Raw genomic sequence first — 27,349 nt, forward strand, 5'->3', positions numbered from 1 at the left:
GATTCATAGAGTTGAATCTTTCAAAGGAGTGAACAATCAGTGATTCAGAAAAAAAGAACGGTAGGTCCAAACGTTTCCCACGGCAGAGAGAGAGAGAGAGAGAGACGGAGCATATCAGCGGCGCCTCTGCTGGTCAGAGCACAGTGCACGCCACACAACACAGCCAGCGCCGGCCTCTGCCCTGCTTCTACCTTGGCTGCCTGCATTGTGCAGTGCCCCATTGGATTTTGTGTTTCACATATGCCGTGCCGTCTCTGTGCGTCGTCTGCCGTGTGCAGTGTCTGGCGCAGCTTAACTTCGCATCGCACTCTGTCAGCGATCGTTCCAGTTGCACGTCCTGCCCTCTGGGCAGTTGATGTGAGCAACAGGACAGAGAGCCACCTAGCGGATAACATATGAACTACTTGCAACAACCTGCTCGCAAGGGAAAGGACGATTTGTCTCGGAGTGGGTGAGTGGTGGCCGTTCACCGCTCCCCCCACCCTCGGAACTCGCCCGCTCAAAACTCACCCCACCGTTCTCGACTCTAGCCAGAGCATTGAGCAAAGCAACTCAGGTGTCACTCTGGTCTCTGCGGTCTTAGCTCACGCAGTAATGCAGCTCGCGGCTCGACCTGCTCGACTCAGTGCTTCTGCATCGGAGTTCGTCTCTACTGGATATTGTTCTTCGTAGTAATCCCGCTATGTATATTACATTATTACGTTATGTACACATCATTTGTTTTTATTTTATTTTTATTTGTTTAAACTGATCAGATTAGGTTCCTGACGACTCCTCTTACTATAGGATTTTTATTATGGACACTCGAATTTACGCTTTAATTACGAGCGAACCGATAAACGTATCGCAAAATGTGATACACCAATATTTTCCTTGTTTTATTCTGCGTAAGGCTATATGCAGCACTTTCGTTTTACAGTCAAATTTATAATTTTTTTCTTATTCTGGCACGGATTTTGCGATTTTAGGCGTCTTCGGAAGGAAACGTTCACTTTAAAAAAATATGGCTTGCGATGTATTTGTATGAGGTTAATGAAATTTTAATACATTACAGTCAAATATATTGTTAATGTAAATCTCAAGTTAAAACATTTTCCGATCACCCAAAAAACCATGATAGTGCAAAATAAATCAATAATCAAAACTTTGTCATATCGTGGAAATGTCAATAAACAATACAAAATTCTTACTGATTATCTGTGTTACTTCAAAATAGGATCAAATAAGATCAAAATACAGGTATAGTACTGGAATAAACCAAGTTTAAAGGGCAATGTGCCTTCCATTTATTTTCTATTGTAAATGAGTGGTGAGTCATGAAAAAGAGCTAATTCATTTCCGGGAGTGAACAGTTCTGATCCGATCTCTGAAAAGAACAGTTTTGCCCATCTCTAGTCCCGACTGGCGTACCGGCAGGTCAGTGTGCAATGCAGCACGGCATAGGCAGAGGCCTCTAACGGACCACTGCAGAGTTTTGCAGATGCGGGAGTACCACTAGTGCAATAAGAGACCTTTACATTATTTTTCTCACAGGATTCTGGTGTGTGTTTGTGTTCGTTCGAGCCCAAGTACTTTCCTGGTAAGTAATATTTCCGGCTGTGTCATCAACAGTGTGACGAGGGAGATTCGTGTGTGTCGTGTGGGGACCTCACACCTCAATTTGCGTCGCGACGTCCGGAGATTACGGCAGCCAGGGGTCTCTCGCTCGCGGCGCCGGTACAAATCCGGAGCGGCGGTTTTGTTTCACAACAGGTTGCCCCACCCCCAGCGGGGGCAGGCGGAGGGAGGCGGCTAGTTGATTTCCGGGGCCCAGGCGAGCTGTTAGCTCGCCGTCCGCTCCCTGGGGAAATTAACAGCCGACCTGACTTCCGAGCCGCCTGCACTCTAGCTGTCTTTGAAGCTCCTTATTCGCCGCCAGCAGTACAAGAATAACATCCCTCGCTCTGCCCTGTTGTACGTCCAGCACACAAGGGAACGGCGTACCACCTTTGCGTCCTAATTAACTATTAACTGTTTCATTCATTTACTCTCTTTCGTGTGTTCCGACCCACAGGGCGGTATAAAAAGTCAAAGTAGCCAGACACTACAAATTTTTCCAGGTGCCAGGAGTACTTTCTCTCTTAGGGGCCAATAAGAACTTACACTAATAGCCATTAAAATTGCTACACCAAGAAGAAATGCAGATGATAAACGGATATTTATTGGCCAATATACTATACTAGAACTGACATGTGATTACATTTTCACGCAATTTGGGCGCGTAGATCCTGAGAAATCAGTACCCAGAACAACCACCTCTGGCCGTAATAACGGCCTCGATACGCCTGGGCATTGAGTCAAACAGAGCTTGGATGGCGTGTACAGGTACAGCTGCCCATGCAGCTTCAACACGATACCACAGTTCATCAAGAGTAGTGACTGGCGTACTGTGACGAGCCAGTTGCTCGGCCACCATTGACCACACGTTTTCAACTGCTCAGAGATCTGGAGAATGTGATGGCCAGGGCAGCAGTCGAACATTTTCTATGTCCAGAAAGGCCTGTATAATACCTGCAAAATGGGGTCGTACATTGTCCTACTGAAAATTAGAGTTTCGCAGCGATCGAATGAAGGGTAGGCTCAAACTCTGAGCACTATGGGACTTAACATCTGTGGTCATTAGTCCCCTAGAACTTAGAACTACTTAAACCTAACTAACCTAACGACATCACACACATCCATGCCCGAGGCAGGATTCGAACCTGCGACCGTAGCAGTCGCGCGGTTCCGGATTGCGCACCTAGAACCGCTAGACCACAGCGGCCGGCATGAAGTGTAGAGTCACAGGTTATAACACATATGAAATGTAACGTCCACTGTTCAGAGTTTCGTCAGTGCGAACAAGAGGTGACCAAGACGTCTAACCAATGGAACCCCGTACCATCATGCCAGGTGATACGCCAGTATGGCGATGACGAATACACGCTTCCAATGTGCGTTCACCGCGATGTCGCCAAACACGGATGCGACCATCACGATGCTGCAAACAGGACCTGGATTCATCTGAAAAAATTATGTTTTGCCATTCGTGCACCCAGGTTCGTCGTCGAGTACACCATAGCAGGCGCTCCTGTGTGTGATGCAGCGTCAAGGGTAACCGCACCCACGGTCTCCGAGCTGATATTCCATGCTGCTGCAAACGTCGTCGAACTGTTCGTGCAGATGGTTGTTGACTCAGGGATCGAGACGTGGCTGCACGATCCGTTACAGCCATGCTAATAAGATGCCTGTCATCTCGATGAGGCCGTTGGGATCCAGCACGGCGTTCCGTATTACCTTCCTGAACCCACCGATTCCGTATTCTGCTAACAGTCATTGGATCTCGACCAACGCGAGCAGCAATGTCGCAGTACGATAAACCCCAATCGCGATAGGCTACAATCCGACTTTTATCAAAGTCGGAAACGTGATGTCAAGAGGCATCACAACAACGTTTCACTAGGCAACGCCGGTCAACTGCTGTTTGCGTATGAGAAATCGGTTGGAAACTTTCCTCATGTCAGCACGTTGTAGGTGCCGCCACCGAGGCCAATCTTGTTTGAATGCTCTGGAAAGCTAATCATTTGCATATCACAGCATCTTCTTCCTGTCGGTCAAATTTCGCGTCTGTAGCACTTCAACTTCGTGGTGTAGCAATTTCAATGACCAGTAGTGTAATTATGTATGCAGACAGTTCACCGTCCCACGATTCGAGAATCTCAACGATTTTTGCCTGTTATCGACATTGACACTTGTAGGATATCTAAAATAATAAAGTCCGCTCGAACTGGCCATGAAGACCCCTTCGGCACCGACCGGTCGCCGTGTCATCATCAGCCCACAGGCGTCACTGGATATGCAGGAGCAATGGTCCGCACACCGCTCTCCCAGCCGTCGACGGTTTTCGTGACCTGAGCCGCTACTTCTCAGTCAAGTAGCTCCTCAGTTTGCCTCACAAGGGCTGAGTGCACCCCGCTTGCCAACAGCGCCCGCAGACCGGATGGTCACCCATCCAATTGCTAGCCCAGTCCAACAGAGCTTAACTTCCGTGATCTGACGGAACCGGTGTTACCTCTGAGGCAAGGCCTTTGGCTGGATGGATATCGGTCCCGGAAATTCCAAGACTTTGAGGAATATTTTAATTTAAAGTTTGAAGTCGGACAACTAATTATGAAGGAAATTTATTTCTGTCATATAATAATAAATAAATTTTTTTTGAAGATTTAATGACAGGTACATTCATGGAAGTATGTTCCTAAGCAACTGACTGTAGGTAGTTTACAGATCGATGTGGCCGAACGGTTCTAGGCGCTTCAGTCCGGAACCACGCTTTGGTTTAAGTAGTTCTGAGTCTGGGGGACTGATGACCTCAGATGTTAAGTAGTACTTAGAGCCATTTGAACCATTTGACGGTAGTTTCATTATTACCACAAGCATTTCGCTTCCCTTATATGAGAAACATCTTCAGTCGCCTGTAACAGATGTTCCTTTTTATACATATAACAAACGATTTATACTGAACAGCCAAAGAAACTGGTACACTTTCCTAATGTCGTGTAGGACCCCCGCGAGCACGAAAAAGTGCGACAACACGACGTGGCATGGACTCGACTAATGTTTTAAGTAGTGCTGGAGGCAACTGACACCATGAAACCTGCAGGGCTGTCCATAAATCCGTAAGAGTACGAGGGGGTCTAGATCTCTTGTTCATGTCTTGGCAGTTTAAACTCAGAAGAGTGTCGCTGAAACCACTCTGTAACAATTCTGGACGTGTGAAGTGTCGCATTGTCCTGCTGGAATTGCCCAAGATTGTCGCAATCCACAATGTACATGAATGGGTGCAGGTTATCAAACAAGACGCTTACGTACGTACTGTAGGGAAGCAGCCTACTCACGCCATATAAAATTCACAGCAGTCTTTCCATTGTGTGCCAGCCTAGGTCGCTGTAACTAGCTCTGACGTCATAAATGTTGCGCAATACTTTAAAAATCAAGTAAATAACCTGAAACGTTTCTAGCATGTCAGGAGTAATACTAAATCAATATGTGTTGAGTATCAGTTCAATAACTTTCACCATTTTCGAAATTTGGACGTTTTTCTGTAAAAATCATTGGCGCAACAGAAAAGAGCTAGAAACTTAAAAATTTGTATTTAGATTCCTTTTGCATAATAATTTAGTAGAAACAGTAATCTGGATCACACAAATTAAAAATTTTGTTGAAATTCATCAGTTTCTGGTTTTTGTCTTAGAAATTAAGGAAGCAAGATAGATTAAGTAGGCTAATAAATAAGGCTAGGATGTTTAAATTTAAGTAGAAGGGAGATCCGCTATAACCATAAAGATGTGAGAAGTTTCAATTGAATAACTATAAAACTATAGCAATAGCGTATCTCCAAAGGTCAAGTTCAGAGCTCGTCTACTGCGTGTAGTGTAATTAAATTAATTCTCTCGCCCAAAAGACTTGACTCAACCACGTCATACTTTTATTATGATTACTTACCTGTGTGCTGATTGCACATTTAAATTGATAGCTTCATCGGCCATCAGCAGAGGAAGCAATGGTTTATTCAGTAACTTAAAGTGGTGCATTACTAGCCCAGCGGCTAGTCGGGAGAGCGGAATTGATCAGGCGTTCCCTTAGCCGTCCGCGCCGCGGCTTTATATATTAGAACGCGGCGCAAGAGAAAAAGGCCCCAGTTCTCTCCAAACGCTGAATAGCACACCACCTGTGTCGGGAGTCGCGTCGCGTCGGTATCATTGCTATAAACAGCCTTGGATGCCGTAATAAGTTACTCGGGATACGCGTAACCATGAAATCGTTTTCGAGTGAAGTGTTAATTCCGGGATGACTTTAATGATTTATCTTCAGTTTTCGTGTGTCGTATTTTCACGTGCCGTCGCGGGACAGACATTCTACCATTATTTAGCGTGGCGTTTGATGGACATTATCATCAAATTATGGCGAGCATTCACTTAAACATTTAATTTGAACAATTATAGTTAAATCAGCGCACTAGACTCTGAACTGCTCTAGTAGTTGGATTGTGTGGATTCTTTTTGGTCTGTGACTTTCAGAATATAGTGAATCTTTTATAGAGAATCGTTTTTGATTATGAATCCCAGATGAAGTGGGCACTAGGAATTCTAATTACAGGCTTCACGTTTTGTTAATCACTTTCTGATTGCCAATATTGTAGTTAGAGAGCCAGTGTTGAGAACGGCAAAAGACTGCATAAATAATAGGAACATTTTTATAACAATTAATTCCACCCGCCGCCTCACATATGGTTAATCGACCGGGAAATGCATCTTTTCTACATAACATTCTACATACATTTAACAATTAAATTCCACCTGCCGCCCCACAGTACCACATATCAGAGTCGTATTTCGACGTACCAGGGGTTCCATATAACTCCAACTGCGCACACCCCACACCATTACAGAGGCTCCAGCTCCTTGATCAGCCCCTGTGGATATGCAGTTTCCATGAATTGATGACGTTGTCTCCATACACGTACAGGTTCATCCGCTCGATACAATTTTAAACGTGGCACCTCCGACCAGGTAACACGTTTCCAGTAATAAACAGTCCAATGTCGTTGTTGAAGGGCCCAGACGAGGTGAAAAGCTTTGTCTCGTGCAGTCATCAAAGTTACACAAGTGGGCCTTCGGCTACGAAAGCCCATATCGATGATGATTCGCTGAATACTTCTCACTCTGACACTTGTTGATGGCCCAGCACTGAAATCTGCAGCAATTTGCGGAAGTGTTGCACTTCTGACACGATTCTCTTTAGATGTCGTTGGTCCCGTTCTTGCAGGATCTTTTCCCAGCCTCAGCGATGTCGGAGCTTTGCTGTTTTACTGGACTCCTGATATTCACGGTACAGTCGTGATATGGTCGTACGGGAAAATCCCCACTTCATCGCTACCTCGTAGATGCTGTGTCCCATTGCTCATGCGCCGACTATCATACTGCTCTCTTAAACTTTGATAACCTACCATTGTAGCAGCAGTAACCGATATAACAACTGCGCCAGACACTTGTTGTCTTATATAGACTTTGCCGACCGTAGCGCCGTTTTCAGCCTGTTTACAGATACCTGTACCAGTTTCTCTGGCGTTTCAGTGTGTTTTTCTCTTTGTGCACATCTATGGCAGATTATCTTTCGTACTATATAAGGTTCACTGGGGTCCTTGCACAATTAATATAAAAAAATCCGTACTTCAATTTTCATTTTCTCCACTTAATATCATTACTAAAGACTAAATGTACTGCTAAAAGTATGTAGCACTTTCAAGATCCATATAGCGCCCTCTGTAAGAAGTGGAATTATTGAGTCTCCACGACATTCTTACTGCATGCTTCTGCTGAATAACTACTTTATTTCGTCGTCGTTGGCTGGAATTCGATTCCGAGTACGCACAGCTTGTACCTGCAGACAATGATCATTTCAACTCATCTTACGGATGTGTTTCTTGTGGCCGAACGGACCATTCCCGACATAAAACATGCCTCACCACAGATCACACTGAATAACTGGAAGAGTGTGCGATTGTAAATGACGGAGCTTCCTTGCTTGTCGCTTGGCCTCTTCGTGTCTGCGGCGTTTTCCTTCAAACCAGTTGACAGGAGTTAGATGTGGTGTTCTCCTCCAGTGAACGGTTCTTAGCACTTTCTTCCCGTGTTGGTATGTAACTACTGGCCATTACAATTGCTACACCACGAAGATCACGTGCTACAGACGCGAAATTTAACCGACAGGAAGAAGAGGCTGTGATATGCAAATGATTAGCTTTTCAGAGCATTCAAACGAGGTTGGCGCCGGTGGCGACACCTACAACGTGCTGACATGAGGAAAGTTTTCAACCGATTTCTCATACACAAACAGCAGTTGACCGGCGATGCCTGGTGAAACGTTGTTGTGATGCCTCGTGTAAGGAGGAGAAATGCGTACCATCACGTTTCCGAATTTGATAAGGATCGGATTGCAGTCTATAGCGATTGCGGTTTTTCGTATCGCGACATTGCTGCTCGCGTTGGTCGAGATCCAATGACTGTTAGCAGTAAATGAAATCGGTGGTTTCAGGAGGGTAATACAGAAACGCCGTGCTGGATCCCAACGGCCTCGTATCACTAGCAGTCGAGATGACAGGCATCTTATCCGCATGGCTGTAGCGGATCGTGCAGCCAAGTCTCGATCCCTGATTCAACGGGACGTTTGCAAGACAACAACCATCTGCACGAACAGTTCGACGACGTTTGCAGCAGCATGGACTATCAGCTCGGAGACCATGGCTGCGGTTACCCTTGACGCTGCATCACAGACAGGAGGGCCTGCGATGCTGTACTCAACGACTACCCTGGGTGCACGAATGGCAAAACGTCATTTTTTCGGATGAATGCAGGTGCTGTTTACAGCATCATGATGGTCGCATCCGTGTTTGGTGACATCGCGGTGAACGCACATTGGAAGCGTGTATTCGTCATCGCCATACTGGCGTATCACCCAGCGTGGTGGTACGGGGCCCATTGGTTACACGTTTCGGTCACCTCTTGTTCGCATTGACGGCACTTTGAACAGTGGACGTTACATTTCAGATGTGTTACGACCCGTGGCTCTACCCTTCATTCAATCCCTGCGAAGCCCTACATTTCAACAGGATAATGCACGACCGCATGTTGTAGGTCCTGCACTGGCCTTTCTAGATACAGAAAATTTTCGACTGCTGCCCTCGCCAGAACATTCTCCAGATCTCTCACCATTTGAAAACGTCTGGTCAATGGTGGCCGAGCAACTGGCTCGTCACAATACACCAGTCGTTACTCTTGATGAACTGTGGTATCGTGTTGAAGCTGCATGGGGAGCTGTACCTGTACACGCCATCCAAGCTCCGTTTGACTCAATGCCCAGGTGTATCTAGGCCGTTATTACGGCCAGAGGTGGGCGTTCTGGGTACTGATTTCTCAGTATCTATCCACCCAAATTGCATGAAAATGTAATCTCATGTCAGTTCTTGTATAATATATTGGTCCAGTGAATACCCATTTATCATCTACATTTCTTCTTGGTGTAGCAATTTTAATGGCCAGTAGTGTAATTAACTGGTGATGAAGGTTTGCTGCATCAACAGCGAAAATGTAGTCACTTATGAACTACTGTATTTTCGTTTCGCTGTTTTGAGAGGGATGTTAGGAAGAAAAAGTGTCGCGAAGATTTGAAACTAAGAGTGAAGATTGTTGGAAGTCGCTAAGTGCTCTCATCCTCAAATACTGGAAAAATATAGTCTGCGGAATTTGCGCGCCATGAGTTGCGCTGCCTCAACACACATCCACAGTCTCTAACTGCAATACTTGACTTATTGCGGTAAATCTTTCGCATAAGATTACACATCTTAAAGCGGAGATTATGGTGGCATTTCATATTTTTTAATTACAAATGGTTCAAATAGCTCTGAGCACTATGGGACTTAACAGCTATGGTCATCAGTCCCCTAGAACTTAGAACTACTTAAGCCTAACTAGCCTAAGGACATCACACAACACCCAGTTTTAAATTACAGTCAGATGAAATATTGAAAGTTAAAAGTTCTGTCATTACTGTGTCGTTAGGCAACCTGCAACTGTGTTCACAGTATCGTACCCCAGGTTATTAATTTAGTAGTAGAGATGCGATGATTCCAGTTTAACATTGTCCTCCGGGTCTGCAGTAATTTTTTCACACAATACCTCATTTAATCTTTGACAGTTAGTGTAAATTCCTGGTGCCAGCATGTCACTTGTTTGCTTAAAAAATTATAACTCTAGTCTGTATCTGGTTAAGACTTAGATTGTTTGCTATGAATCGACTGTAGGTTTGTTCCTCAATCATTTTATCATCTGCCCTGGATGTGTTGTCGGGTTTTGACGCTTCATTAGTATTCATATAGCCAGGGTACACATGCAATACAGTGAGTAGTACTGTATTCATGGCTGTAACTTACTGCATTATTTTTTCAGTACAAATTTTAGTCGTTAGTTGCAGATAAATTTTATTATACTTTACTGGTTTCGACAAATTAATTTGTAATCTTCAGAACCCTACAAAATTAAGGATATTATAAATATTTGCTCCTTGGATATACACTTATGTGAAGTATAAAAATTGTATTACACATACTTACTCAGTTTAGCATTTAATATCGTACTTACTTTTAAAAAATGACTTCACTGTGTCCTTTACCACCAATAATGCCACAAAGTTGCTCTTTATACACGATGAGAATCTCGATGAATTTCTCAAATCTGGAGTCTATAAAATACAATGTAATTTAAGTCCACGTTTCTATCTATGACAGATAGGGAAGGTCGTTAACACCTGCTTTTGTGGTAAACACTTGCTCAACAAACAGAATTAATATAAGTCACTTTTGCATAACACTCAAAACAAAGAAACAAACTCCCTCCTCCTTAACATGGAAATTGTACATGTAATTGACAAGGGCTTCAAAATAAATCCTTTAGAAAACTTTAAAATTTATCATCATTCTCACCTAAATTGAAAAGATTTGTTGAATGATCAACTTGCTTTAAGTAAACAGGCCCTGTTTTGATTGTATATCATCTCTTATAAAATTTGGAAATTAGCTGATCACTTTTATATATTAGTATCATATGTCATATTTTTTCAAATGCATTACATATAATTTATTTATATGCCTTAGTTACAGTTTTATATGTGTTTTTAAATAAGTTTCATGCTGCTAGCCCAACAGATACATGTATGTGATTCAGTTATTGTAAATTTCCGAACAGTTCTTAAAATAATCATATACAACATGTAAATTTCTGAACATACCATGGAATCATCCTTCTATGAAGAATATATTGATAAACTAAGTATCTTTCTGTAACATACTTTTTATACTTCACATGAGTGTATAGCCAAGGTCTAAAAATTTATAATACCCCTAATTTTGTAGGTTTCTGAACGTGAAAAATTAATTTGTCAAAACCATTAAAGCATAATAACATTTATCTGCAACTGATGACCGAAATATATTCTGAAAGAAACGTTGATTATACAATACCTTTCACTAACGTGTAATGAACTTTACAGGCAAACAACCTGCTAATAAACTACTTGTGATACTCAGTTAACTCTTGGCAGACAGGTGGTATGTTTTCAGCAGCGAAGAATGAATTTTAAAAAATGTAAAATAAAATTGGGTGCCCAACCTGCTCAGCAATGTGTATACCTGTCCTTAACAATCCGTACTCTCTCGAAAAGTTAGCCGCTTGCAAAGCAGGCGTTTAGGAAAGGCCTACATCTTCATGAATGATCTAATTATAATTTTCTATCTATAGGGTTTATCACCTAAATAGTAAAGTGATGATATTCTTAACTGAACAAAATTTTGGGAACAAAATAGTAAAAACATTGTTACTCATTGAAAACAGATATAGCAGCATTACTGTAACATATCATTTCTATGCCCAGTTTAATAATAATTGTACAACATTAACCATGAATTGCATGTATATCAAGTGAGACTGTGATTATGAAAATTAAATAAAAACTGTGATATGCCTGCCCACAAAACTAGTAGCAAATGAATGCAGTTTCTTAAATATCACAATTATTTCATAATCAGCATGCATTATTAATAAATTATCATAAATTAACATTTTTATTGTCAGTTCTCTTGATCACATTGAGAGGACTCTCAATAGTTTCCCACTTACAACTTTTATGTGCTACAACACAACCAAAAGAAACAGAAATTCAAAATCCATTGTTACTGTCAAAGAGTGGCTATTAAATATAACAAAGTGAAAGAGGAGAAGAAAAATAAGAATATACTCAGTAAATTTTTACAAAAGTAACATATCAGATAGTCATAAAGTGCCATTTTGTTCACCAGTATCAGCTGTATGCCTGCTCATACATGTTGCTCATAAAATGGTGCAGTTGCAAACTGATAATATACATAAACTGATTTTCCTTAAACATAACTCGCAAAAGTGCAAGAATGAATGTCTGAGGTACAGCCATTTGCATCTGATCACATTTCTTAATTTTCAAGTCTTTTACTAATCGGTCTTCAATCTGATACTAAATGCTGTCTTATGTTTTGCAGCCACGTATTTTGTAGTAGTGAAGATCAATGGTTTAATATAAGACCACGAAGATTGCATTCTTTTATTCTGTGCTGTGTACATTCTCATGATACTGGTGATCAGTGATGAGTATAATGATCAAAAACAGTGAAGTGAGTTTGTATTTATTGCTGCTTCCACAGTTGATGTTGATTCTAGCAAAACCTATGGAGTATGCAGTTTTTCCCTAATGTACATTTACAATACCGCACATTTATTCACCTCCATGGGAAACACGCCTCACCTAGCACCGTCACTTTCTGTTCCAGAGATGCTAGAGTGACCAGATACCAGAGATGACTGCTGCCAAAGGAGGTGCCATGTTGGCTCTTCTGCAGTTGGCAGCACTGGCAGCCATGTTGCATTCTATGACTGCTGCAGAGACGTGTGACCAGTAAGTACTATCACTTAGTTTGCATGCTGTATCACTAGTCAGCAGTCTCACATATGAATAACTTGAATAACAATTTAGAGGTTCATAAACAATGGAATAAAATCATGTAATGGTTTAGGTTTCATAGAGATAGTGCTTGGGAAAGCAATATGCGCCATGTTTAGCAGCATAAAACTGCTTGTTTATGCAGTTACATAATCAAAACAATGCTTAGGGTCTTGTCGACATTGTGGTCATCAGAGGCAGAGCTCAGTTTCGGACAAACAGCGAGTTTTGTAGCAAACAGACTAACTCATTCAATGGAAATCGAGTTGGTATGTGTCGTACTCGATTACGGGGTGGAAAGCTGCGCATAAATTACCAAACCCTTTCAGCACTACAGCTTTTCATTGCATAAAGAAAATAAATAAGTATATTTTTTCATTTTTTTTATCTAAATTACTTTGGGTTCTGTGGGTTATCGTGTAACATACAATCGCCGAAACGTACAATCGAAAATACAGAGTTATTCAACAACCCTGGAGATGTAAAAGTACTGCCATATGAAGGCAAGCGTGAAGGAGACAAAGCTGATGATGTATAAGTTGACAAAGGAAGAAACGATTGAGGAACCACTAGCAGATGAGTACTGGATGTGTTTCCCAGAGTGGATTCATCTACTGGACAAATATACAGGGTGATTCAAAAAGAATACCACAACTTTAGGAATTTAAAACTCTGCAACGACAAAAGGCAGAGCTAAGCACTATCTGTCGGCGAATTAAGGGAGGTACAAAGTTTCATTTAGTTGTACATTTGTTCGCTTGAGGCGCTGTTGACTAGGCGTCAGCGTCAGTTGATGCTAAGATGGCGACCGCTCAACAGAAAGCTTTTTGTGTTATTGAGTACGGCAGAAGTGAAGCAGCTTTCCACACTAACGGGAAAGTCAACCGTCACTGAGAATCCGCGGGAAACAACTCAGTATGAACGTGACTCGCCTAAGGTGAACGTTTTCTGTGCCATTTCAGCCAATAAAGTTTTTGGTCCCTTTTTCTTCGAAGGTGCTACTGTAACTGGCCGACAGTATCTGGAGATGTTAGAGAATTGGCTGTTCCCTCAGCTCGAACAAGAAGCACAACAATTCATATTTCAGCAGGATGGAGCGCCACCACATTGGCACTTATCTGTCCGTAACGTCCTGAACGTCAACTACCCGAGGCGATGGATCGGCCGCCAGGCAGCCCGTGACAGAGCACTTCATCACTGGCCTCCAAGAAGACCTGATCTTACCCCCTGCGATTTTTTCTTATGGGGGTATCTTAAGGATATGGTGTTTCGGCCACCTCTCTCAGCCACCATTGATGATTTGAAACGAGAAATAACAGCAGCTATCCAAACTGTTACGCCTGATATGCTACAGAGAGTGTGGAACGAGTTGGAGTATCGGGTTTATATTGCTCGAATGTCTGGAGGGGGCCATATTGAACATCTCTGAACTTGTTTTTGAGTGAAAAAAACCTTTTTAAATACTCTTTGTAATGATGTATAACAGAAGGTTATATTATGTTTCTTTCATTAAATACACATTTTTAAAGTTGTGGTATTCTTTTTGAATCACCCTGTATTATGGCTAAGAGAGACTACTTTGGCAAGGAGGGGTGCCTTGCATGTCTCAACGATATAAGTGGCCGAAGCGTAGGTGCATCCACAACGGAAGTGTATCTGTTGAGAGGCCAGACTAATATGTGGGCCCTGCAAAGGGGGAGCAGCATTTACAGTAGTAGTAATTCCAATACCAACGAAAGCAGGTTTTGACAGATGTGAAAACTACCGAACTATCAGTTTAATAAGTCACAGCTGCGAATTACTAACACGAATTCTTTACAGTCGAATGGAAAACTGCTGGAAGCCAACAATGGGAAAGATCAGTTTCCATTCCGTAGAAATGTTGGAAACCGCAAGGCAGTACTGACCCAACGATTTATCTTATAAGATAGGTTAAGGTAGGGCAAACCCACATTTCTAGCATTTGTAGACCTAGAGAAAGCTTTTGACAATGTTGAGTGGCATACTGCTTTTAAATTCTGAAGGTGGAAGGGGTAAAACACAGGGAGTGAAAGGCTATTTACAATTTGCACGGGAACCCGATGGCAGTTATAAGAGTGGAGGGGCGTGAAAGGGAAGCAGTGGTTGAGAAGGGAGTGAGACAGGGTTATAGCCTATCCCCAATGTTATTCAATGGGTATGTTGAGCAAATAGTAAAGGAAACAAAAGAAAAATTTGAAGTAGGACCTAAAATCCAAGGAGAAGAAATAAAAAGTTTGAGGTTTGCTGACGATATTGTAATTCTGTCAGAGACAGCAAAGCACATGGAAAAGCAGTTGAACGGAATGGACAGTGTCTTGAAAGGAGGATGTAAAATGGAAGCAAAACGAGGCTAATGGAATGTAGTCAAATTAAATAACGCGATACTGATGGAATCAGATTAGGAAATGAGACACTCAAAGTAGTAGATGTGTTTTGCTATTTGGGGAGCAAAATAACTGATGATGATCAAGTAGAGAGGATATAAAATGTTGACTAGCTAGGGCACGGAAATCGTTTTCGAGGAAGAGAAATTTGTTAACATCGAGTATAGACTTAAGTGTCAGGAAGTCGTTTCTGAAAGTATTTGTATGGAGTGTAGTCATGTATGGAAGTGAAACATGGACGATAAGTAGTTTACACAAGAATAGAATAGAAGTTTTCGAAATGCGGTGCTTCAGAAGAATGCTGAAGATTGGATGGGTAGATCACGTAACTAATGCGGAGGTACTGAATATAACTGGGAAGGAGAAGAATTTGTGGCACAACTTGAGTAGAAGAAGGGGTCGGTTGGTAGGGCACATTCTGAGCCATAAAGAGTTCACCAGTTTAATATTGGAGGGAAGCGTGGAAGGCAATATTCGTAGAGGGAGACCAAGAGATGAATCCAAATTCAGAAGGATGTAGGTTGCCGTAGTTGTTCGGAGTTGAAGAAGCTTGCACAGGATACCGTAGCATGAAGAGCTGCATCAAACCAGTCTCTGGGCTGATGACCACAACAACAACAGTGGGGACAATCTGGACGATTGACTGATAAGGCCTTGTAGTGTTAACCAACATGCCTATGTTGCCAGAATGAGATTTTCACTCTACAGCGGTCTGGCACACAGTTTTAATCTGCCAGGAAGTTTCATGCCTATGTTGGTTTCGCAAACAGCTGAAAGCAGCGGCAGACTAGAGACATTACATTTCCGAAAAAGGTGTAACTCTACTGTATGTCTTAATGATGATGGCGTCATGATAGGCAACATACTTCGGAATTAAAGTAGTCACCGGTTCAGTAATACCAGTGGGGAGCATATCATTATCAGTAAAAACCAAAACTGCCATTATGTGGGTCACAGTGTGATATATTAGATTCCTTAATTGGGTAGGTAGAGAATCCACACACATCAAAAAAAGTTTTGCATCAACTCGGTTCCGAGAGTTTCGGAACCTGTACAGAAAATTTCCGCTTTTTTATTGCTCATGAAAACCACAAATTGCATGTTCTACCACCATACAGCGAGACCTACAGAGGTGGTGGTCCAGACTGCTCTACGCATCCGTACTTCTAACGCCTAGTAGAACGCCCTCTTGCATTGATGCCTATATTCGTCGTAGCATACTATTCTCAAGTTCATCACCGCGCTGTTGGTCCAGATTGTCCCACACATCAACGGAGATTCAGCCTAGATCCCTCAGAGTGGTTGGTGGGTCACGTCGTCCATAAACAGCCCTTTTCAATCTATCCCAGGCATGGTCCGATAGGGTTAATGTCTGGAGAACACGCAAAACACTCTAGTCGAGCGATGTCGTTACCCCGGAGGAAGTCATTCACAAGATGTTCACGATGGCGGCGCGAATTGTCGTACATGAAGACGAATCCTCGCCAATATGCTGCACATATGGTTGCACCATCGGTAAGAGGATGGCATTCACGTATCGTACAGCCGTTACGGCGCCTTCCATGACGAACAGCGGCATACGTCGGCCCCACATAATGCCACCCCAAAACAGTAAGGAACCTCCATCTTGCTGCACTCGCTGAACACTGTGTCTAAGGCGATCAACCTGACCGAGTTCCCTCCATACGCGTCTCCGACGATTGTCTGGTTAAGGCAAATGCGACACTCATCAGTGAAGAGAAATTGATGGGAATCCTGACCGGTCCATTCGGCATGTTGTTGGGCCCATCTGTACCGCGCTTCATGGTGTCGTGGTTGCAAAGATGGACATTGCCATGGACGTCAGGAGTGAAGTTGCGCATCACACACCCTATTGCGTACAGTTAGAGCCGTAACATGACTCACTGTGGCTGCACGAAAAACATTATTCAACATGGTGGCGTTGCTGTCAGGGTTCGTCCGAGCCATAATCGGTAGGTAGCGGTCATCCACTGCAGTAGTAGCCCTTGGGCGGCCTGAGCGAGGCATGTCATCAACAACAGTTCCTGTCTCTCTGTATCTCCTCCATGTACGAACTACATCGCTTTGGTTCACTCCGAGACGCCTGGACACTTCCTTTATTGAGAGCCCTTCCAAGCACAAAGTAACAATACGGACGCGATCGAACCTCGGTATTGTCCGTCTAGACATGGTTGAACTACAGACAACACGAGCCGTGTACCTCCTTCCTGGTGGAATGACTGGAACTGATCGGCTGTCGGACCGCCTCCGTCTAATAGGCGCTGCTCATGCATGGTTGTTTACATCTTTGGGCGGGTTTAGTGACATCTGTGAACAGTCAAAGAGACTGTGTCTGTGTTACAATATCCACAGTCAACCCTTTACCTTCAGGATTTATGGAAAGCGGGGTGATGCAAAACTTTTTTTGACTTCTGTAGAATTTAATAATTTTATTTTAAAAAAATAATTTATGTACCTGTTTCTCAGAAACTATATAAGATACTTCTACAAAATTTTCTCTGTGTAATCTCTATGCGGACAGTAACATCCTCTCATGAGATTTTTGAAGATACCGAAAAGCAAAATTTTAATAATTTTTTAATTCTAATTCTGTAAGCATAATATAAAATTCATGCAAAATTCCAAGTTCTTCGCCCCCTATTTCAGCCTAGATTCAGAATTTCAAAATGTACTCTTGAGACAACATTCATTGCGTTTGTATAAAATAAGTGTGCAAAATTTCATAATTACAGATTCTGAAAAAAACGTTATATAACTTTAAAATAACATAATTTTCACGAAATACAGCTTCAAGTTCAATGTAACATTCTTTCTTGTGTCACCTCTTCAGAAGTCCCCAGATTTGTACTCAGGGTGTCTCTTCCCGTCAAGGGTTCTCTTCTGGTTTCTTGTTTTCGCCCTTACTCCTAGAGCAGGTCTTCAACCGACTTCACAGCTGTAGATAAGGGCTATGAATCTACACTCCTGGAAATTGAAATACGAACACCGTGAATTCATTGTCCCAGGAAGGGGAAACTTTATTGACACATTCCTGGGGTCAGATACATCACATGATCACACCGACGGAACCACAGGCACATAGACACAGGCAACAGAGCATGCACAATGTCGGCACTAGTACAGTGTATATCCACCTTTCACAGCAATGCAGGCTGCTATTCTCCCATGGAGACGATCGTAGAGATGGTGGATGTAGTCCTGTGAAACGGCTTGCCATGCCATTTCCACCTGGCGCCTCAGTTGGACCAGCGTTCGTGCTGGACGTGCAGACCGCGTGAGACGACGCTTCTTCCAGTCCCAAACATGCTCAATGGGGGACAGATCCGGAGATCTTGCTGGCCAGGGTAGTTGACTTACACCTTCTAGAGCACGTTGGGTGGCACGGGATACATGCGGACGTGCATTGTCCTGTTGGAACAGCAAGTTCCCTTGCCGGTCTAGGAATGGTAGAACGATGGGTTCGATGACGGTTTGGATGTACCGTGCACTATTCAGTGTCCCCTCGACGATCACCAGTGGTGTACGGCCAGTGTAGGAGATCGCTCCCCACACCATGATGCCGGGTGTTGGCCCTGTGTGCCTCGGTCGTATGCAGTCCTGATTGTGGCGCTCACCTGCACGGCGCCAAACACGCATACGACCATCATTGGCACCAAGGCAGAAGCGACTCTCATCGCTGAAGACGACACGTCTCCATTCGTCCCTCCATTCACGCCTGTCGCGACACCACTGGAGGCGGGCTGCACGATGTTGGGGCGTGAGCGGAAGACGGCCTAACGGTGTGCGGGACCGTAGCCCAGCTTCATGGAGACGGTTGCGAATGGTCCTCGCCGATACACCAGGAGCAACAGTGTCACTAATTTGCTGGGAAGTGGCGGTGCGGTCCCCTACGGCACTGCGTAGGATCCTACGGTCTTGGCGTGCATCCGTGCGTCGCTGCGGTCCGGTCCCAGGTCGACGGGCACGTGCACCTTCCGCCGACCACTGGCGACAACATCGATGTACTGTGGAGGCCTCACGCCCCACGTGTTGAGCAATTCGGCGGTACGTCCACCCGGCCTCCCGCATGCCCACTATACGCCCTCGCTCAAAGTCCGTCAACTGCACATACGGTTCACGTCCACGCTGTCGCGACATGCTACCAGTGTTAAAGACTGCGATGGAGCTCCGTATGCCACGGCAAACTGGCTGACACTGACGGCGGCGGTGCACAAATGCTGCGCAGCTAGCGCCATTCGACGGCCAACACCGCGGTTCCTGGTGTGTCCGCTGTGCCGTGCGTGTGATCATTGCTTGTACAGCCCTCTCGCAGTGTCCGGAGCAAGTATGGTGGGTCTGACACACCGGTGTCAATGTGTTCTTTTTTCCATTTCCAGGAGTGTATTTTACTCAGAATTTGTCGAGTGGAGTTTGCTATCCTGAAGTCTGTTCTCTCTAATATCTACGTCCTCTCTACGATGTCATCATTAAATACAAGAACTGCGCCATACGTTACCGGTCGTGGTGGCCGAGCGGTTCTAGGCGCTACCGTCTGGAACCGCACGACCGCTACGGCTGCCGGTTCGAATTCTGCCTCGGGCATGGATGTGTGTGATGTCCTTAGGTTAGTTAGGTTTAAGTAGTTCTAAGTTCTAGGGGACTGATGACCTCGCCGGCCGAAGTGGACGAGCGGTTCTAGGCGCTACAGTTTGGAACCGCGCGACCGCTACGGTCGCAGGTTCGAATCCTGCCTTGGGCATGGATATGTGTGATGTCCTTAGGTTAGTTAGGTTTAAGTAGTTCTAAGTGCTAGGGGATTGATGACCTCAGAAGTTAAGTCCCATAGTTCTCAGAGCCATTTGAACCTTTTGATGACCTCAGAAACAAAGTCCCATAGTGTTCAGAGCTATCTTTTGCGCCATACATTGCAATTCTTACAACTGTATGAGATGAAAATGTGATTTTAGGGCATCGTTTCCACGTGAGTGAGTTCAGAGACTCATTTGAATTCTGTGTTTCGCCATGAATCCATTTCGTTTGAAGTTCAGGATCGGTCAGAAACCTTTAAGCCGGCTTGACAACATCCAGGACACAATTTGGAAGACTCTCGTTATGAATGTGGAGGCTGCTATCCCTCTGAGGCTGTAGCTATTTACACTAGCTAATGTCACACAGGTACGAATGGGATGTTAGTCTGTTGACTCCATGTGGAAATACGTAGCCCATACTGCACTTTTTCATGTCACTTCCACTGGACAGATTCTCTCCGAGAGCCTTACCATAAAACCCTTGTATGATCTCCTTTGTGAGTCTGTTGTGTCTACCAGTGCTGTTTCCATCTTTGTAATTTGCTACTATTTCTAAAATACTGAACAGAGTCACAGGCGATTTATATCCAAACAGTATATATCACAGCCTTCTAGATATATCTAGTGCAAGTTTGCTTGAAAGTAATTCAGGGAATCGTTGTCCACCAAGCTAGTACTGAAGCGTATGTTCAAAAAGTGGGCGTGGCAGGAGGGTCGCGTCGCACATTCAATTATTTTTCAGGCACTTCGGATGCGATTTCATCATCGAAACTTTGCGAACTTATTGTCCATGAGTTTTGCTAACAAATGGAAAAAAACTGAAAATTGATATTGAAGTGTCGGCAGAAGTGCCAACACTGTTTTGTTTGAGGAGACCGAAATGCACGCTATAAGCTCACGCAGGCTGGCGTGAGGTCTGAAACAGGATATTTAATGAATGCTATAAAGAAAAGTACGTAGCTTCTGGAATACTTAACTTTAATACACATTTGTAGAACATCGTTCTTGATGATACAATTAGAATCTCAATATCTATTGGTAATGGCGCCTTGCTAGGTCGTAGCAAAAGTAGCTGAAGGCTATACTAACTATCGTCTCGGCAAATGAGAGCGTAATTCTCAGTGAACCATGGCTAGCAACGTCGGCTGTACAACTGGGGCGAGTGCTAGTACGTCTCACTAGACCTGCCGTGTGGCGGCGCTCAGTCTGCAATTACTGACAGTGGCGACAAGCGGGTCCGTCGTATACTAGCGGACCGCGGCCGATTTAAAAGCTACCACCTAGCAAGTGTGGTGTCTGGCGGTGGCACCACAGATATTTTCGGTCAATTCTATGAACGTCCGCCCTTAATACACATATTTACAAAAAAAATGGTTGTGAAGTCGAGAAGTCAAAGAGCTGAAAAATATTTGGGTAATGGTTGCTCTGTTACATGTTGTGATAAGCCTTTTGCATTTCCTTTATGTTTTCGTCTTCTTTAAAGGCAAAGAGAGAAGATGAAGCGGTAGCCCATAATAGAGCCTATGCCTACCGTCATGTATTTTTTGACTTTCAGTTGTTAAAAAACAGAGGATTTTTTTCTGGTACCAGTAGGAGGAAGGAAGGATTGGCGCTCAGCGAGTGAACGAGTGAGAAGCACGCCATTTTTAGCGAGTAATTGTAGACCGCCATTTTGGGGTCGCTATGAATAAGTGAGGAGTATGTATTTCATATGTGCACCATTTAGAAAAATACAGTATTGTTTCATTAACAGAAAGGTCGTGTGAATTGTTATTTCAAATAGTACAATAATTACAAGAACTGAAGCCCACCTGTGTACTTTGGGAAATTACGAAGATCCGATAAGCTTAATGGGAACACGGTCAAGACTTCAAAGGTGAACAAGGCGACCAAACGTAGCATTATAAAGAATGGTAAGCACAAATCTACAGCGGAGAAAGGAACTACTTCGCCCTGCAAAATAATATGAACTAATACGAACTTATTTCCAGGCATAGCTCAGCTTATTGTGCTTGTCATTCATGCCGAAAATTAATCTCATTAATTCAATACATTTTTAAAAAGCCACGCATTTCAACATTTTACTATCATCTATTCCATTATTTTATTATATTATAATGTGTTCCTCTCAGACGAAAAGTTTGACACAGGGGACGACATTTTGGCAGGCAGCATGGAACCAGACAGAAAACTGATGACTCCAAAAAATGTGAAGTATCCAGAATGAGATTTTCACTCTGCAGCGGAGTGTGCGCTGATATGAAACTTCCTGGCAGATTAAAACTGTGTGCCCGACCGAGACTCGAACTCGGGACCTTTGCCTTTCGCGGGCAAGTGCTCTACCAACTGAGCTACCCAAGCACGACTCACGCCCCGTCCTCACAGCTTTGCTTCCGCCAGTACCTCGTTTCCCACCTTCCAAACTTTACAGAAGCTCTCCTGCGGAATTTGCAGAAGCAGCACTCCTGGAACAGAGGATATTGCGGAGAAATGGCTTAGCCACAGCCTGGGGGATGTTTCCAGAATGGTAAGTATCGTCTACAATGCACTCCCACAGCTTTGGAAGGTATGGATCCAGATGGTAGGTCCGCAGCTCGTGGTCAAGGGGCTAGCGCTGATGCCCTTGGATCACGGGGTGCCGGGTTCGATCCCCGACCGGGTTGGGGTTCAAGTGGTTCAAATGGCTCTGAGCACTATGGGACTTAACATCTATGGTCATCAGTCCCCTCGAACGTAGAACTACTTAAACCTAACTAACCTAAGGACATCACACAACACCCAGTCATCACGAGGCAGAGAAAATCTCTGACCACGCCTGGGATCCAACCCGGGAACCCGGGCGTGGGAAGCGAGAACGCTACCGCACGACCACGAGCTGCGGACCGGTTGGGGATTTTCTCTTTCCGGGAAATGGGTGTTTGTGTTGCCCCCATCATTTAATCAAATGGCTGGTTCAAATGGCTCAGAGCACTGGGGGACTTAACAGCTGTGGTCATCAGTCCCCTAGAACTTGGAACTACTTAAACCTAACTAACCTAAGGACATCACACAACACCCAGTCATCACGAGGCAGAGAAAATCCCTGACCCCGCCGGGAATCGAAACCGGAAACCCGGGCGCGGGAAGCGAGAACGCTACCGCACGACCACGAGCTGCGGACAGGTTGGGGATTTTCTCCGTCCGGGAAATGGGTGTTTGTGTTGCCCCCATCATTTCATCATCATCATTTGTGACAGTGGCTAGATTGGACTGTGTAAAAAATTGGGACATTGTACGGTCCTGTTGCCTGCGCATTTGGGCGCCCCACAAACGTAACATTATCATCATCCAGATGGAGGGATATTAGTGTGCTGTAACGGTGATGTATTTTGCTTACGAATACGGAAAGTACAGCGAGTGTAAGCTGTCAGCTCATGTTGCTCTCTGCACACAAACAGGTGATGGCGTGATAATTATCGGCAACGTCTTGAGCTCGTTTACGTCCACCTCCTCCGAACACAAAAGGTTCTACACGCGTAGCGCCTCAGCCGTGACGAACACCTGGCGTGCCTTTCAATTATGGAGAGGCCATTAGCAGCTGGGCGTGGGCCGCAGCCATTAACAAACTGGGCGTGGCGCTAAATTCGTAAATGTGCAGACGGTATAGCGCAAAACACGACTGCGTCTGCCAAATTAGTTATAACATCTGAACAGGGAAGAGTCTGTCATCGTGATGAGTGTAATACACTGATGAGGCAAAACGTTACGACCACCTGCTTAATACACTACTGGCCATTGCTGCAACACGAAGTTTACGTGCTACAGACGCGAAATTTAACCGACAGGAAGCAGATGCTGTGATATGGAAATGATTAGCTTTTCAGAGCATTCACACAAGGCTGACGCCGGTGGCGACACCTACAACGTGCTGACAGGAGGAAAGTTTCCAATCGATTTCTCGTACACAAACTGGTGAAACGTTGTTGTGATTCCTCGTGTAAGGAGGAGAAATGCGTATCATCACGTTTACGACTTAAAAGGTCGGATCGTAGCCTATTGTGATTGCGGTTTATCGTATCGCAACATTGCTGATCGCGTTGGTCGAGATCCAATGACTGTTAGCAGAATATGGAATCGCTGGGTTCAGGAAGGTAATACGGAACGCCGTGCTGGATCCCAACGGCCTCGTATCGCTAGCAGTCGAGATGACAGGCATCTTATCCGCATGGCTGTAACGGATCGTGCAGCCACGTCTCGATGCCTGAGACAACAGATGTGGACGTTTGCCACACAACAACCATCTGCACGAACAGTTCGACAACGTTTGCAGCAGCATGGACTATCAAGTCGGAGACTGTGGCTGCGGTTACCCTTGACGATGCATCACAGACAGGAGCGCCTGCGATAGTGTACTCAACGACAGACCTGGGTGCATGAATGGCAAAATGTAATTTTTTCGGATGAATCAAGGTTCTGTTTACAGCATCGTGATGGTCGCATCCGTGTCTGCCGACATCGCGGTGAACGCACATTGGAAGCGTGTATTAGTCATCGCCATACTGGCGTATCACCCCGCGTGATGGTATGGGGTGCCATTGGTTACACGTGTCGGTCATCTCTCGTTCGCAGTGACGGCACTTTGAACAGTGGACGTTACATTTCATACGTGTTACGACCCGTGGCTCTACCCTTCATTCGATCCCAGCGAAAGTCTACATTTCAGCAGGATAATGCACGACCGCATGTTGCAGGTCCTGTACAGGCCTTTCTGGATACAGAAAATGGTCGACTGCTGCCCTGGCCAGCACATTCTCCAGATGTCTGACCAACTGAAAACGTCTGGTCAATGGTGGCCAAGCAACTGCCTCGTCACAATACGCCAGTCACTACTCTTGATGAACTGTGGTATCGTGTTGAAGCTGCATGGGCAGCTGTACCTGTACACGCCATCCAAGCTCTGTTTTACTCAATGCCCAGGCGTATGAAGGCCGTTATTACGGCCATAGGTGGTTTTTCTGGCTACTGATTTCTCGGGACCTATGCACCCAAATTGCGTGAAAATGTAATCCCATGTCAGTTCTGGTATAATATATTTGTCCAATGAATACCCGTTTATCATCTGCATTTCTTATTGGTGTAGCAATTTTAATGGCCAGTAGTGTAGCTTGTTTGTCCTTCTGATCTCATTGATTCTGCGTATCAGGGATCCGACAGTTTGTTGGTAGGTCTGTGGACGTTCTTAGCACTAGATGTTGATACGTCCCCTTAGAAAAATTATACATGACTGTGTTTAAACTGACACACAATATTTTTAGCGCAATGCTATCTATCAAAAATCCCTACAAAAGAATGGCCCTGACTAACATTAACCTATACCTTTCACAAATCACTTACCTCACAAAAATCTTCATTACTCGAACTACAGCAATACAGTGAGCGCCACTACTGCCAGCTAAATGAAAGATTCAAACTACGGAAGGCACTCACTACTGATAGGCATAGTTAGCAATTGAAAGATGTTAATAGAGAACAAACAATGTATTTACCTTAACAGTCATAATATATATAGCAGTTCATGACATCCAGTGTTACAAATTTCAAAACTCAGCCATCTCTCTCCCCACATCCACCACTGCTGGCGGCTCACCTCCAACTGCGCAACGCTACGCGCTGTTCACATCCAGCTGCCGCTGCCCAACACTACAATGGCACACAACAATGCAAACTAGCCACAGACTGCACACAGCACAGCCAGTGATTTTCATACAGAGCGCTACGTAACGTTGCCAATAAGAAAACATAAACAGCCTACTTACAATGTCTACGCACAGATGACGGAATTCGCGTAAATAACGGGTCGTTGATTTTCGTGTGTAGTGAAATCGCCCGATAGCGACCTGGAAGGGTTCCATAGGGTTTACATGTGGCGAATTTGGCCGCCGAGACATCACCGTGAAAATGGAACAAATGAGCCCTCGGTCACAATTTTTGGTATTATTGACCAGGTTTCAACACTTATAAGAATGCTTTCATCAGAATTTAGACATACAAAGTGGTTTATAACGTGACTACAAATTTATGAAAGACAATTTTTTATACATAAAAAAACTGTAAGTACTGACTAACAATACCAGACATTGACAGTACTCACATGTCAAGTATAAAATAAATAACAAGCCAGAAGGGCTTTTGACACAAAAATTTTAAAAAAAGTGTGTGAAGGCGAGCCTCTAAGGCAGGGCCGGCCAGAAATTCTGCACGCGTGCGGTGCTCCTGCACATGTGCGACTTCCGGGTCACAGCGTGCACGCCGCAGCCGTCAGCGTTCACGTGGTGCATGTTTCTACGCACACATGTCGCTTGATCCACTTGCTGGGATACTCTGTACCAGCGAATTCTAGTGCTCTTTCCACAGCTTCCAAGCCAACCGTGGGAAGGTATTTCCGGTATTAAACATTTAAAATATTGTCACAGTCTGCTCATTGAGACGTCTACTTTTATGTTGACAGTTTAACCCAGTAAGACAAGCAATACAGTTAATAACCGTGGGTTTTTATTAAGGCAGCTTGACTGACGGCACGTAAATACGCGTGATGTTTTTGATCTAGTATTTAAGAAAGAGAGCACTTAGCGACTTCTCACCGGTGCCATCGTCTTCTTCAGTGTTTGTGCGTCGTATCAACAGTTTGCAGCGTGGATTCCCGTCGAGTGTGAACGGCTCCGTGTTTGTCTTTATGTGTCTCCTGTTTTATTGCCCACCGTCCTGTACCTTATGTGTCTTCTCCGTGTTTATCTCTCATTGTGTATCCTATGGCTGAAGAGCAGCGTAGAATGCTGCTGACAGCCTGCCTGTTGTACAGGTTTAAAATAACAATAAAGAAAAAAAAAATTAGCGACTTCCAACTAACCTTATTCATGATTTCAAATAACATTAAACTAATGCAAGGTTTCCTATAACTAATTCTCGGTGTCCTCAGTTATCTCTGAACAGAATAACCGCAGACCTCTCGATGATCACCTGTTATTTCAATACAATTATTGCTACATCTATAATGTTACTTAAAATCCGTCTTGATTGCAAAAATTTTTTTTATTATTCATATGACCGGTTTCGGTTCATTCAGAACCATCTTCAGATCTGATATTTCAGTTACAGGAGTAACCCGTCCAAATCCAGCAACTTTCACATGCTACGTCACGTCACGTAGCATGTGAAAGTTGCTGGATTTGGACGGGTTACTCCTGTAACTGAAATATCAGATCTGAAGATGGTTCTGAATGAACCGAAACCGGTCATATGAATAATAAAGAAATTCTTTGCAATCAAGACGGATTTTAAGTAACATTATAAAATCACTGATTGCTGTTATCCCATAAGACATTATGTCTGTTTTTGCAAAATTGCTACATCTTTCGTCAGTTCCATCTGAAATCTGCATAATAACCGACAGTTAGATGAATGTTATGTATTATGACTTCAGCTGAGCGTAGCCCTTCACACATTAATAAAAACCCCTATATGTAAGTATACATTGGAACAATCGGTTTAATGACCAAT

The 27,349-nt window shown here is 44.0% G+C and overlaps 1 protein-coding gene across 1 annotated transcript in view; it reads left to right on the forward strand.

The window, feature by feature from the left end:
- Positions 1-27,349, forward strand: part of LOC126109449 (C3 and PZP-like alpha-2-macroglobulin domain-containing protein 8) — a 968,006-nt gene that overhangs the window by 180,457 nt on the left and 760,200 nt on the right. The window contains exon 2 of the mRNA XM_049914479.1: positions 12,431-12,555. Coding sequence (XP_049770436.1) covers positions 12,458-12,555 — 98 coding nt within the window. The 5' untranslated portion in view covers positions 12,431-12,457. The remainder of the gene's footprint in view (positions 1-12,430; positions 12,556-27,349) is intronic.

Source organism: Schistocerca cancellata, chromosome 12, assembly GCF_023864275.1.
Source record: "Schistocerca cancellata isolate TAMUIC-IGC-003103 chromosome 12, iqSchCanc2.1, whole genome shotgun sequence".
Lineage (NCBI taxonomy): Eukaryota > Metazoa > Arthropoda > Insecta > Orthoptera > Acrididae > Schistocerca > Schistocerca cancellata.